The 13,835-nt window shown below is 40.0% G+C and overlaps 1 protein-coding gene across 2 annotated transcripts in view; it reads left to right on the forward strand.

Moving 5' to 3' along the window:
• The window catches only part of LOC126198525 (THO complex subunit 2), a 304,001-nt gene that overhangs the window by 136,131 nt on the left and 154,035 nt on the right, over positions 1–13,835 (forward strand). For both annotated transcript variants that reach the window (XM_049934917.1, XM_049934916.1), the window contains exons 15-17: positions 2,837–3,016; positions 3,267–3,431; positions 13,313–13,597. In XM_049934917.1, coding sequence (XP_049790874.1) covers positions 2,837–3,016; positions 3,267–3,431; positions 13,313–13,597 — 630 coding nt within the window. The remainder of the gene's footprint in view (positions 1–2,836; positions 3,017–3,266; positions 3,432–13,312; positions 13,598–13,835) is intronic.

Genomic DNA, 13,835 nt, shown 5'->3' on the forward strand with positions numbered 1-13,835 from the left:
TTTTTCAAAATCTTCCATACTATGTTTTGCTGTCAAACAAATTGTAGAGAAAAAGATCATATCCACACCATTTTCACCAAAAAGTTGCAAATCCTTTTGGAATGCATTACGGATTATGTGTGCATTAGATGTGCCAACATAAGTCAACTGTTTTCTTCTTACAGCATTACAATCTTTGAGTTTAGCGAAGTGAACATGCAGTAGTTGATGATTGATAACTATTGACGAAAAATTGGGTAGTGACAAGAACCCAGTGGATGTATGATGGAGTGAGTTTTTTTGAGAAGACATATCTCTAGAGAGAAGAAATATTTTACTGTTATGAAAATTGTGAAGGTTGCACTTGTACTTTTCCTTGACAGTGCCAATTTAGAAAGTGGACCATCTTGAACAAAGACACTGCAACTACCGTATTTACTCGAATCTAAACCGCACTTTTTTTCCGGTTTTTGTAATCCAAAAAACAGCCTGCGGCTTAGAATCAAGTGCAAAGTAAGCGGAAGTTCTGAAAAATGCTGGTAGGTGCCGCCACAACTAACTTCTGTCGTCAAATATATGTAGCGCTACACAGGCATGCTTTGCAGACACAAAGATTAATACTGGCGCCAAAACCTTTGCGTCAGTATAAAAAAAAATAATAATAATAATAATAATAAATGGTGGAAGATGAGCTTTTTTCTCCGTCTCAATTTTCAACCACTCCATTTTTATACATTATCCAACGAAGTAAATACAAATTCCGTACTGTTAATCTATGAATGTAGCAGCATTTCAATATACTACAAAAATCCGACTGGCGAGACTGTTTGGGATAGCCAACTCTACGTTCTGAATTTTTTCCTACCTATGAGAAGAGATGGTTGCTAATAGGAACTTTTATGAATTGTGAATCACATGCAGTATTCTCTTCACTATAAGTATAATACGAATATAAACATTTTGCCATGTATTCTTTCGTGTTTGCTGCTATCTCATTTAAATCCTGTCTGCCTAATAAACTACGAAACTAGAGTGAGACAACAGCAAACGCGGAAGAATATACATATCATGTCATGTTAATATTCGTATTATTCTTATGCCTAATAGTGATACAGTCAGAAATGAAGCACGGCAATTGACTAGATTTTTAAATCTAAGATGACTCTTACTTCTGTGCAGAATGTAATGTACTAAAGAGGCGTTGCAAAGATTTTCAAATGGAGAAAAATTTTTGCTAAACTCTCGTTCAGAACATCATCTATCATACGCAGTCTATTATTTGGTTCCTGTTGATCATTATCAAAGAAAGCAGCAGTGTAAGTAACAACAAATAACAGTCTCTTGCCATTGTTTCGCTAATGAGACGATTTCTCTCTTTTTTAAATTGTAAGCGGCGGTAGCGTGCACAAAAGCAAGCCATGCCGCGAGCGGCGACGGGCTGTAAACACTCATTATCAGAATGCGACAAACAATGCATGACACAGTACAGTAACGCATTTTCAGCTTAGAGTGATGTAAACACCTATAACAAAGAGAATGGCACTTACCAGATCAAACAAAAATAAGCAATCAATTCAAATCAGACGAAGCCCGTGAAAAGGAAGCGTACCCGTATAAATACGGACGGAGTGCTTGACGCATAGCAATGGCTACCTGGTAAAGCTTAACTGCTAAGCTTACGACTCAAACCAAACTACTGTAGCTGTATAGTCATTCATTCGACCTAAATTGTGTCTCATATTACAATGGACCAACTTTGTTTCGATTTGGAGGTGCGGCCTAGAACTTTTCTCTCCCCTTGAATTTCGAGTCTCAAATTTCAGGTATGGCTTAGATTCGGGAAAATTTTTTTCCCTTGATTTCGAGACTCATTTTTCAGGTGCAGCTTAGATTCGAGTGCGGCTTAGATTCGAGTAAATATGGTATGTGTGAAAGAACATTGGATGCTCATTTGAGTTTAAGAGATGCTGTGGTGAATGTGTTTGAGAAGATGAATTTCTTAAGTTGGTGCGCACAGCTCATTTTGTATACAAGTGGTACTGCGAAGATGAGAATAGCTGTGCAAAAACTGAGGAGACAATGAAAACAGGAAAAAGAAAAATTATTAAAGCAAATATGAAGAGTAAGTTTGAGAAAGAAAAAGTAATATTGGACATGGTGAACAGACACTGAAGAAAATGAAAGAAGAAGAAAAGGAGGAAAGATTGACTGTTGACTGTTTACTGGATAACGCAAACAAGTCCTGAAAAGAAGCAGTAAATGAAAAAGACTTTAGTCCTGAACTATTTACGTTCTACCAAATCAGGAAGGACATTTTTTTGTAATCAAAGTGCTCAGTAAGTCAGTAATTTTAGTAGTAGGTTTGTTTTCCATCCGTGTTAATTATGTTTTCTTCTTTCTTCTCTTCTGGCCCACCCACTGTAGTTTCATTTCCTCTATCGCTGTGTATGCCTTTAAAAATTTTTCCTGTGTGTGTGACACTTCTATATACGGGCAAAAGTAGTTTCTATCCATACACATTTAAAATACCAAATGATACACTTCATACATTTAGATATTTATGTAATACACTGTATACATGTAAATATTCTTCCATGGAGTAAACTCTGTGGTGCTGTAAACAAGACTAAAAATTTTCTGGAAGTTTTAACCCGAGTATTTGTTTTTGTGTGGTCTGGAAGTTTCTGTAGTTAAACTCCCATGTGGAGAGTACTCTTTTGGCACACAGATTTGTTTTCTTGGGTCATGTGAATTCCAGATTTGCTTTCAGTTGCATTTGATTTTTTTTTTTTTTATGTATGGGGGAGAAGAGGGGTATTTGTTCCCACAGTCATATGCTGATACTTGTGATTTGCAGGCAGGTTACTTCAGCCAAGTCCGGAATACAAAGAAATCTTCTCAGCGTTTGAAAGAAGCACTGTCGGAACAAAATCTTGCAGTAGCATTATATCTGCTAATGGCCCAACAGCGGTACTGTGTTCTGTACAGAGAAACTGAGAAGAGCCATCTGAAACTAGTAGGAAAATTATATGATCAGGTAAGGAGTGATACTTATTTGCTGTGTGATATGTATGCACAAAAATTCATTGATTATGGCGTGAAATGTCATCGTGCAGCTCCTGTAAATAATGGGTTCTTGTGTTATCTAGTATCTCTGTCATGAGTTTGTTTCATGTTGATTTGTATTAGTTTTTGTAGTGTCTTTTGTGTGAATTATGCCCTTATATAGTATTCTTCTGTTGATACAATTACTTTCATTGGATTAATCTAGATTTATTTATTTAAAGTGTCAAGACACATTGGTGCAGTTTGGGACATTCTTAAATTCCACAATGTCAAATGAAGAATATGTGACAAAGATGCCATCAATTAATAAAATGCTTCTGGAGTACCACATGCATGCAGATGTAGCATTCTTTCTGGCGAGACCAATGTTTACGCATGCTATAAATGTGAGTAATTCTTCAAGTTATTAATACATTTTATATTTAGTTTCTGTCCAGAGCTAATTGAGGAAACAAAGGGACGAGGAATATAAGCTGTTTGAATGTAGATGAGAGAAGTTGTATAAGTAGATTCTTATATAAAGCTGTAGCAGGCCTCCTAGCAAAGGAAGGGGTTTTTAGAAAGTCACGCAAATAACTCATCATTGACAAGACAGAATCATAAAATTTGCAACTTTGGTATCATTTAATTTGAAGAGAAAATAGTTAAGGGTTATTTTAAAGAAAGTTGTCTGTTTATAAACTTCGTTCTCTGTTACTGCAGGAAAACAGACTTACTTGTTCCTGTACATGTCCTGGTGTATTGTAATTTTACTTGTAAACTAGACAACTTTCAAAATATGTGAAAATATAGCATGTTTAACCACCATTCAAGCTGGTAGTTTCTGTGCTAATGCAAATCATACTAACACTACTTGTTCACACAACCAGCTAATAAATTAATGTAGATATTTTATTTAACCATTTCGTCACCCTCTCCCCCAAAAATTTGAAACTCCCAAGTCACTTTAGCAGCATAAGAACAAACATTTCAAAATTAAAATCTCACTTATATTTGTTCAATGCTGCTAGTTGAGTATTTAGCTGTTACGGAGTATCCATTCTGACATTGGTCACCTGCCAGTTAGATTTTGGTGGTGCTGTTTGCCACTAGATATTTCCTTGACTGTGTGCACCTTTTAGTGCTCAATAACAGAATGTGCACTTTTAACTTCAGTTCTGTGTTGTGTAAGCAGTACATTTGAAAATGGACAGTGATAGTAATATTTAGTTTGATAATGAACTTAGCAGCTCAGAATGTGATGAAGAATGTGACATTAATTCATTAGAGACTGGCAAGATTTAACCATTTGTACAGAATAAATACTGGTATATTCTCCAGCCAGCTCCTCCATGATTTCCACTCATGGATAAACATGTGACTCATTAGTGAACAACTGTACAGATTTTTGGGGATGATGCAGTTACCTATAATGAAGTACTGTCTGAAAGACTGCATAAATATTCAGTCAGGTCTTGATAAGATTCAAAGTGGTGCAAAGAGTGGCAGCTTGCTTTAAAAATTCAGAAATGTAATATTATGCACTTCACAAAACAAAACAAAACAAAAAACGTAGTGTCCTATGACTCTAATATCAATGAGTCACAGATGGCATCGGTCAAAATTACTCGTGCAACCCATTCTACAATATTCCTCAAGTGTGTAGGACCCAACCAAATAGGACTAATGGGTGATATTGAAGGTATACAGAGAAGTGCAGCACAAATAGCCACAGGTTTATCTGACCTGTCGGAAAGTGTCACAGAGCTGCTGAAGAAACTGAACTGGCAGACCTGTGATGGATGTAAGATATCTCGAGAAAGTCCATTTACAAAGATTCAGTACCTGGCTTTAAATGACGATTCTAGGAGTATTCTAAACCACCCATGTAGCGCTCGCATATGGATCGTGAGGACAAAATTAGAATTATTGCAGCAGGCACAGAGGCATTCAGACAATCATTCTTCCTGCTCCATCCCCCCAGAGGACTCAACACTCTTCAGTGAGGTTGTGCTTGGCTAGCACCCTGTGTGCCCTCTAGAAGTTAGTCTTTGAAGGCTGGCACCCGGCAGCTGCCAAGGTGATAACCCTTCATTTGTTCTCTCCTTCCCATTCCCCATTACGACTCTTAACCAGTGGAACATTTGCACCATTAGGTTCAACAAGGAGTTATGACTGCTCTTGGAATCGCACCATCCGCTTATTTTTTGCCTCCAAGAAACAAAACTGCGTCCTTGACACCACTTTGATCTCCCACATTTCCTTCCGCCCGGGATGGGTAAGCTGGGTATAAGTTGCAGTTGGTATTTGGAGATGAAGAAACTAGCACAGTATGAAGTAGCATGGAGAGCTGCATCAAACAACATAATTTTTCATAATTATTGTAAGTTATGAGTGTTGTGTGTAACGTATTTTGTCATAAATTGCGGTTTGTCATTTACAGTTGCTGTAGCATATAGTATGATTAACACATCATGTAACACTTAGCTTTCCCTTTCCATTTATTCTAAATTAAGGCTTTTTTCAAGTTTATTTGTGACCATAACCTCAAATAAAGAGCAAGGGAATCAGTAACTTCTTTCCCGGGTTTTTGTAACTTCTTTCTCAGGTTTTTGTGTTGTTATCATCACTTCAGTTATTAAAGGAAACAGGTAACATTTGTAATAAGTACATAAAATAAATAAAAAAGGTTCAGCAAACTTAGTTTACAGTTATTTGTTTACTGTTGTATAAAAGATTGTACAAACTGCAATATCCCCGATGTGAATACTTCTCTTGGGCACAGAAGGAGTTAGCTGATATTTGTAAGCAGCCGGAAATCTTCCTGACTACATTCAAGCAAATGAAATCTGTTGTAAATGGATGTTTTGGGAGGGATATTGAGGTAATGTACTAAAAATACCAAATGAAAGCTGTTATGAATGGATGCATTGGGAGGGATACCAAGAATAATTTACTAGAAATACCAAATGCACCTTAAATACAATCCGCTTACATGGATTATGTCTTCTGTATAGAAAGTACAGCAGTATCACTGCTCGTCCTCTTGACTATGAGTGACTTGTCAATTCTGGGCCTAGACACTCTGTGCAGTGGAGACAGGAACCAAGAAGAACTCATGATGTAACAAGCATACACCTAACCAACATGTTCGGGTGCTGTCTTTCACTGAAACTGAGCCAGTGAGACTCACTTTTTCTGTTGGTACACCTGCTGTGTTCTGTATCAAGACAGATCCACAGGGGTAGGACTCGATTAATCATCAGCACTTGAAATGTACAAAAAGCAGTAGTATGTCTGAGGCAAGTAGCAGCAAGGCTGTGAAGGAACCACGTGCGCTCAATGAGTGTGCCTAGGGGACATCATTCAATATGTGAAGAGGTTGTTCTGGCAGTCATTGAGTAAACAATGTGCAGATTGTGGTGTATGTTGAAACAAATAAATTATTTTGTCTGGACTTCAAAAACATATTTCGATTTTTCCAGAGAGTGGAAGAAAAGATTGAGAAGACCAGTCTTGCTAATGTAGATTCCACAAAATCTCAATTTTCAGTATCCTCTCCAGACCAAATTGATTCCCCCTGAATCAGAGTTGAGTGGCAGGCTTGAACAAGATACTTGCTTCTGTGACAAGCCTCTCCAGGAAGCTGGCTGTGTTGGATGCATGTAAGGTGTTTTTTTTTTAATTAGCTGACACACTATCCAGTCCAGATAATTATCATAGTGGTTATGTGCCAAAGCACCCACAACAAAGTGCCATAGTTTGAAACACACTTAAAAAGCAGTGGAGCTGTGTACAAAAAGATAGATTGCTATTGCTGTAAAGAAGACACAGACAGGCACAATTGAAAGATACTTACACAAATCTTTCGGCCATGGCCTTCATCATCAGCAAAAGAGAAACAGGGAAACGCATGCCATTCATGCCGGAGAGGAACAGGGAAAGAAGGAGGGTGCACACTGAAAAGGGAAGGAGCAGGGAAAGATGGGCGGGTGCACACCGAAAAGGAGAGGAACAAGGAAAAATGGATGGGTGCACCCCACTCCTCTCCTTTTCACTCTTTTTTTCCCCATCTTCTAGCCCCCACAACCTCCTGACGCCACCCCTGTTGGCATTCTAGTCGCTGCACACTCTGCCACACGGCATTCCTCTGTCCCCCCACCCATACACCACTATCCCTTCCCCTTCCCTACCCCTCCAGAATGTTCTTTGACCCCATGTGATAGTTGCATTCTGACCAGTGTTGCCGGTCATGTGAGCATGAGGTGTGCTTACATGTGTGTACGAAGGTGTGTATTTCTCTTTTGCTGATGAAGGCTGCGGCCAAAAGCTTTGTGTAAATGTATTTTAATTGTGGCTGTCTACAACTTAACGTGTCTTCTTTAACTGTAAGTAGAAATCTGCCTTTTCCTACATTGTTGATGTTCCTAAGTGGATTTTCCAGTGGTTAAAACCCAGAATTGGTAGCAATGATATTTTATCAGTAAATTTAAGTGTATATCGAAAAGATAAGCTAATGGGAAATGGAGGTCGTTAATTTGCCAGAGTAGACGGGAAACTTAAATCCCCTGTGATAGAAATTGGAGCTGCATGCAAGACTGTTTGGTCATGACTACATTAATGCTGGGAATAAACTTATAATTGCATAATACCACTTAACTCATCACCAGGTGTAACTGAAAACTTTAGAATAATCTAGTTTGTTAGTGTGTAAGTTCCCCAATCACATTGTCATGATTGGACACTATTATCATCCAACAATCAAGTGAGATTATTACAGTTTTTTAAATGGTGGGCTTGAACAAGACATCCAGCATAACATCACTTAGTGCCTTCTCAGAAAAAGTGTACCCAAACTCTGGAATGTCCTCCTTGAAACTGGTATCAGTGACCATGAGACTTTTATAGCAGCAGGAATTATAAAAGTTCAAAGGGCAGCTACAGCAGGTAGGAAGATGTACATGTTTATTGGTCCAGATCAAGAGATAGTTGTTTCATGTTTCAATGAGGAATTGGAACATTTAGCTCTGGGCAGGAGTATGTCTCAAGTTTAAAAGAACAGTTAATCATACACCTGATACATACTTGCCCAGTAGCATAGCTGATGTCAATGAACGGCCCATTGTGTATAGTCACTGAAAAAAAAAAAAAAACTAAAGAAACTGTTGAGTGAAACATGTTTGGCTGTCAAGAGTGCATGAAGCCTTCAGCAACTACCTTATCAGGATATCATCGAAAGATTTGCCATGAAACAGCCATCATTGCCACACAGTCATTTCCACCACATGCTCCTCTTGCGTTGTTTGATTTAGTAAACCATAATAAATACCTATCATAGAGCTAGTGCAAGTATACAGATTCCCAAATGAAATTAATTGTAACCAAAAGGAGCTGTATGAATGGAACTGAGTATAAAGAATGGGCAAGATGAGCCACATAAATTATCACAATAACAAGACAAACAGTAATAGCTCTACATTTGAATGGTACCTTATTTTATTGAGCTGTGCATCTGTTCACATGTAACAGTGATAATATTAACTTTTCCGATGGCCATTCTGGGACCGCCTTTTCAACAGGTGTTCCTTACTGTACTCCATACTCCTAAAACCATCATGCAGTTCAGCTGCAACAGGCCAGCTAGCAGCCTGTTTGACAGAGTATTCACTGTTCCTAACATTGATAAGAAATCAATCCCTCTGAAATACAACGAGTTGCCCATTCTGATCCAAAATTCATTGCTAAGGCATGCTGGGCACTCATGGATATTTGCTTCACAAGCACATCTATAACACTGTGTGTTTCATTATTCTATCATTATTCCAGTTACAAACAATTATTAAAGAGATAGATTGCTACTCACCGTAAATATGACATGTTGAGTTGCAGACAGGCGCAAAACGAAAGACTGTTTGTTGCAACTGTTCTGTTGAACAGAAGCAGCAATCTCGTGTGGTGCAGGGAAGGAGGAGGGATAGCATGATACAGGTGGGGCGAGAGAAGAGTACAGTCTGCCAGAGCAGGCAGGGACTACAAGGCAGCAGGATAAGTCTGCCAGGTGCAGCATTGGGGGACGGTAAGGGGAGTGGGAAACGAAAAGGGAGGGGAAAAGACTGATCGGTGTGTTGCCAGAGAGTGTCACATAATGAGGGTAAGAACATGAATTGGAAGGAGGTGATAGGACAAAGGGAGGCAGAAACTGTTGACAGGAGGGTGTGGTGCAGTAGGTTACCATAGGTTGAGGCCAGGATAATTTCGGAAGCTGAGATGTGTTGTGAGAATAACTTTCAACTGTGCAGTTCAGGAATGCTGGTGGAGAAAAGGACACCCACATGGCCTGGGTTGTGAAGCAGCCATTGAAATCGAGTATGTTATGTTCAGCTGCATGTTGTGCCACTGGGTGGTCTACTTTGCTCTTGGCCACAGTTTGATGGTGGCTGTTCATCATGGTAGAGAGCTGGTTGGTAGTCATACCAATATAAAAGGCTGTGCAATGATTGCAGCAGAACTGGCATGTGTCATGGCTGTTTTACACAGTTGGCCTGGCTTCTGATGGGATAGGATAAGCCTGTGATAGGACTGGAATAGGAAGTGTTGGGTGGGTGCACTGGAAAAATCTTGTACCTGGTTCTTCCACAGATATATGATTCCTGTGTCAAGAGGTTGGGGTTGGGGAGTGACATAGGGAGGGACTAGGATGTTGTGGAGGTTGGATCAGTGATTGAAAACCACATTAGGAGGGATGGGAAGGATATTGGAAAGTGTGTCCTTCATTTCAGGGCATGGTGATAGGTAATGAAAGCCCTGGCAAAGGATGTGGATCAGTTGTTCCAGTCCAGGGTGGTATTGGGTGACGAATGATGATGATGATGATGATGATGAAATCCCATACTCCTCGACAGAGCATAGGGGATGATGCGCGAGACCTGCACTGCTGTACTCGGCAAGGTCCTAGTGGAGGTGATTTGCCATTACCTCCCTCCGACCATAATGGGGATGAATGATGATGATGAAGACGACACAACAACACCCAGTCATCTCGAGAAAGGTGAAAATCCCTGACCCTGCCAGGAATCGAACCAGGGACCCCGTGCTTAGGAACCGAGAATGCTACCGCGAGACCACAAGCTGCGGACTGGGTGACGAAGGGCGCACTCTTTTGTAGCTGGTTCTTGGGGGTGGTGGGAGGATTCTGAGTGTGAGGAGATATGGCAAGGGAAATCTTTTGACGGAAATTCTGGTCTGTGAAGGCCTTTTTGAGACCATCAGCATACTGGGCAAGGGAGTTCTTGTCATGGTTCTTGGTTGACTGGGCTGTATAGGAGGAATTTTTTGGTGTGGAAGGGTTGGCAGCTCTTGGCATACAAGTACTGTTGGTGGTTGATGGGTTTAATACGGATAGAGATGTGGACAGAGCCATCAGAGAGGAAGACCAAATCAACATCCATGAAGGTGGCACATTGGTTTGAGGAGAACCATATGAAATGGATGGGATAGAAGCTTTTGATGTTTAGAAGGAATGAAATGGGGTGTCTTTATGCAGGGTTCAGACCATGAAGATGTCTTCAGTGAATCAGAATCAGATCAGGGGTTTGGGGTTTTAGGAGGCTAAGTTTCCTCCAGATGGCCCAGAAACAGGTAGGCATAAGGCGAATGCCATGTAGGTGCACATGGCTGTTCCCTGGGTTTGTATGTTTACCTTCCCCTCAAAGGAGAGGTAGTTGTGTGTTAGGATATAGTAAGGTCTCTGAGGAGTGATGTAGTGGGTTTGGAGTGTGAAGGATGTTGGGAGAGGTATTGTTCAATGGCAGCAAGACCATGGGCATGAGGGATGTTGGTGATTAGGGAAGTAGTGTCAGCAGTGACAAATAGGGATGCAGAAGGTAAAGATCTGGGGACAGTGGAGAGTCAGTGAAGGAAATGGTTGGTATCATTGATATTGGAAGCTATAAATGTAGGGCAATTGGTTGATGGTGTTGCTCAGTGAAGGCCAAAATTCTTTCATTGGGGGCACAATAACCAGTTACAAGGGGGGTCCTGGATTGTTCAGTTTGTGGGATTTGGGGAGCATGTAGAACATGGCTGTGTGGGGTGTCATGGAGATGAGAAGGGAAATGGATTTGGGGAGAGGGTGTGTTAAGACCCTAAGGCTTTAAGCAGGGATTGGAGGTTATGTTGAACTGGGATGGGATCATTCTGGCAGATTTTATAGATGGATGAGTCAGACAATTTGCAGAGGCATTCCGCAAGATAGTCACAGCGATTCCTAACAACAGTAGTGGAACCTTTGTCTGCAGGTAGGATGATAAGGTGAGGATCAGTTTGTAGACTGTGTATTGCTTTCTTTCTTCGGCTGAAAGGTAGTTGTTCTTAGAAAGGGTCTTTGGGAAAGGTTATGAGATGAGATAAGAGGTAAAGAATTCCTGGAAGGTGACCATGGGGGTAGTTAAGAGGGAGGAAGGAGGGTCACAGAAGACATTCTTCTCTCCACACACCCCTACCCTGCTATCCTTCCCCATTCGCAGCTCCACTCCAGAGTGCTGCTTTCATTCAACGTAACAGTTACAGAGCGGCCAGAGGTAGCAGACCTGTGTCCTGTGTGTGTGAGGTTTGCCTGCTTCTCTCTCTCCCTCTCCCTCCCTCCCTCTCTCCCTATCTGTGTGTGTGTGTGTGTGTGTGTGTGTGTGTGTGTGTGTGTGTGTGTGCTTTTCCTCTCTTTTCTAAAGAGGGCTTTGGCCGAAAGCTTAGCGTTTAACAGTCTTTTTGTTGTACCTGTGTGCAACTCACCATGTCATCTTTATGGTTTGTAGAAATCTTATCATTTTCTTAATTGTTGATGTTCTAACCTGAACTTGCCACTGTTTGTTATTCCTGTTGTAGCTGAACAAATTTGTGTAGTGGTGAAGGGGGTGAACTCATAGTTGAAAGTGGAGTTCATACCTCGATCCAGATGTAGGTTTATGTGTGGTTTTCATGAATCATTTAAAGTGCAGATTAGGATTCCTTTGGAAGGACAAAAGATGATTTCCTGATAATTCTTGTTTTCTGTTGCTGATGGTCTAAAAACCAATGAGATATTAAATCTTACTATTTTATCAGGTACTAATGTTGTGATGTAGGTATTACACTTGGGTCCAGTTCTGCTATGCTGCTTACTGTTGAAATCTTACAAGATTAGTTATGTCTCACCTGCCTGTGTTACATGAGTCATCTTCATTTCTTCAGTATGAACTACTTTAGTTTCAAGAATTTTAATTATGGATGATTATATGGCTTTGTATGAATAATTTTAAGTTTAGACTAATAAATTATTTTTAAATTCTTCCGGGGTGACATGCATTTATCTTGCAAAATATGATTGTTATTAATGATGTCTTCACCTGCACTCCCCCCTCCCTCCCTCTTCACTCTCTCTCCCTCCCCCTTCACCCCCCCCCCTCTTCCCTGTCACTCTATCTATTTCTCTGCAGCTCTCTGTCCCCCATCACCTCCAAAGATGGACCACATATTTTGTTAGTTAAAGTGGTAAATACGATATTATTCACTGTAAGCTGACTTTATATTATGAGAAGGGTAGTTACTCACTGTATAGCAGTGATGCTGAGTCTCAGATAGGCACAACAAAAAGACTGTCACAAAATAAGCTTTCGGGGGGGATCAACCACTTTTTGCAAATGTAACTCACACGTGTGTACACAACACTTCAGCTGCCAGAGACTATGGTGTGTGTGTGTGTGTGTGTGTGTGTGTGTGTGTGTGTGATCTATTTTTGACAAAGGCCTTGTTGACCGAAAGCTTATTTTGTGACTGTGTTTCTGTTGTGCCTTTCTGTGACTCAGCATCTCCACTATATGGTGAGTAGCAACAATCCTTTTAATAATATTGTGACTTCACCTGTAGCTGACTTAATAGAAGACAGTGATGTTAACCAGTATTGACTGGTTTCCATTTGTTGCTAACTTAAATTATCAAACAAAACTGTATTTAGTGCATTCATGGCTACAAAAGCAACAGCGATAGTGGAGTTAAAGGTTGTTGGAATGTGTGTGGTGAGTTCAAAATAGTCTTGTTTTCTGACATCTTGATATATTTCACAGAAAAACATATGCTATCCAAAATTGACAGCGACCAAAAAGTAGGCAGTACCAGCCAGTCACTTCATTTCTACTAATTTAACTAGTTTCATATGTCACCTTGCCAAGTGTCTTATTGAAGTATCTATATAATATACAATTCTGTCTGATGCAGCTTGACATTTTTACATTTTCTTCTTGTTGATTTTTTTCAGTTACGATTTGAAGCATTACGAAAAGCAGATCCAAATGGTAAAAAGATGTCTGCATCACAGAAACATCAAAAGTATTGTGAAGCAGTGAGTGAGATAATGGGACCAATTGTGGCATCTGTGAAACCATTACATCCAGTAAAAGTGTGGGAAGATATTTCTCCTCAATTCCTTGTCACTTTCTGGTCTCTTACAATGTATGACTTGTTCGTTCCTGTCGAGAGCTACCAGCGTGAGATCAGTAAGATTCGACAGTTGTCACAAGCAGCCTTGGATTCAAAAGATATGGTATGTTGTTGGGTTTTGGTAATTTCTTACATAACAAAATTTGACAATGATATTTCAGATGTCAGTTGATTTCCAAAAGTTGCAATGGGTTTCTTTGTTTGGCCCCTTAACTTAGTTGCTACATGTTTTTCATGTTTGAACACACCTTCAGTTGTGTGTTTATGGTTTACCGATCTTATTGAGAAGACGTTTTTGTGATTGTCTGTCTGGAGTATTGGTTCTCTTTCACATACAATAT

The sequence above is a fragment of the Schistocerca nitens genome, chromosome 8 (genome assembly GCF_023898315.1).
Source record: "Schistocerca nitens isolate TAMUIC-IGC-003100 chromosome 8, iqSchNite1.1, whole genome shotgun sequence".
NCBI lineage: Eukaryota > Metazoa > Arthropoda > Insecta > Orthoptera > Acrididae > Schistocerca > Schistocerca nitens.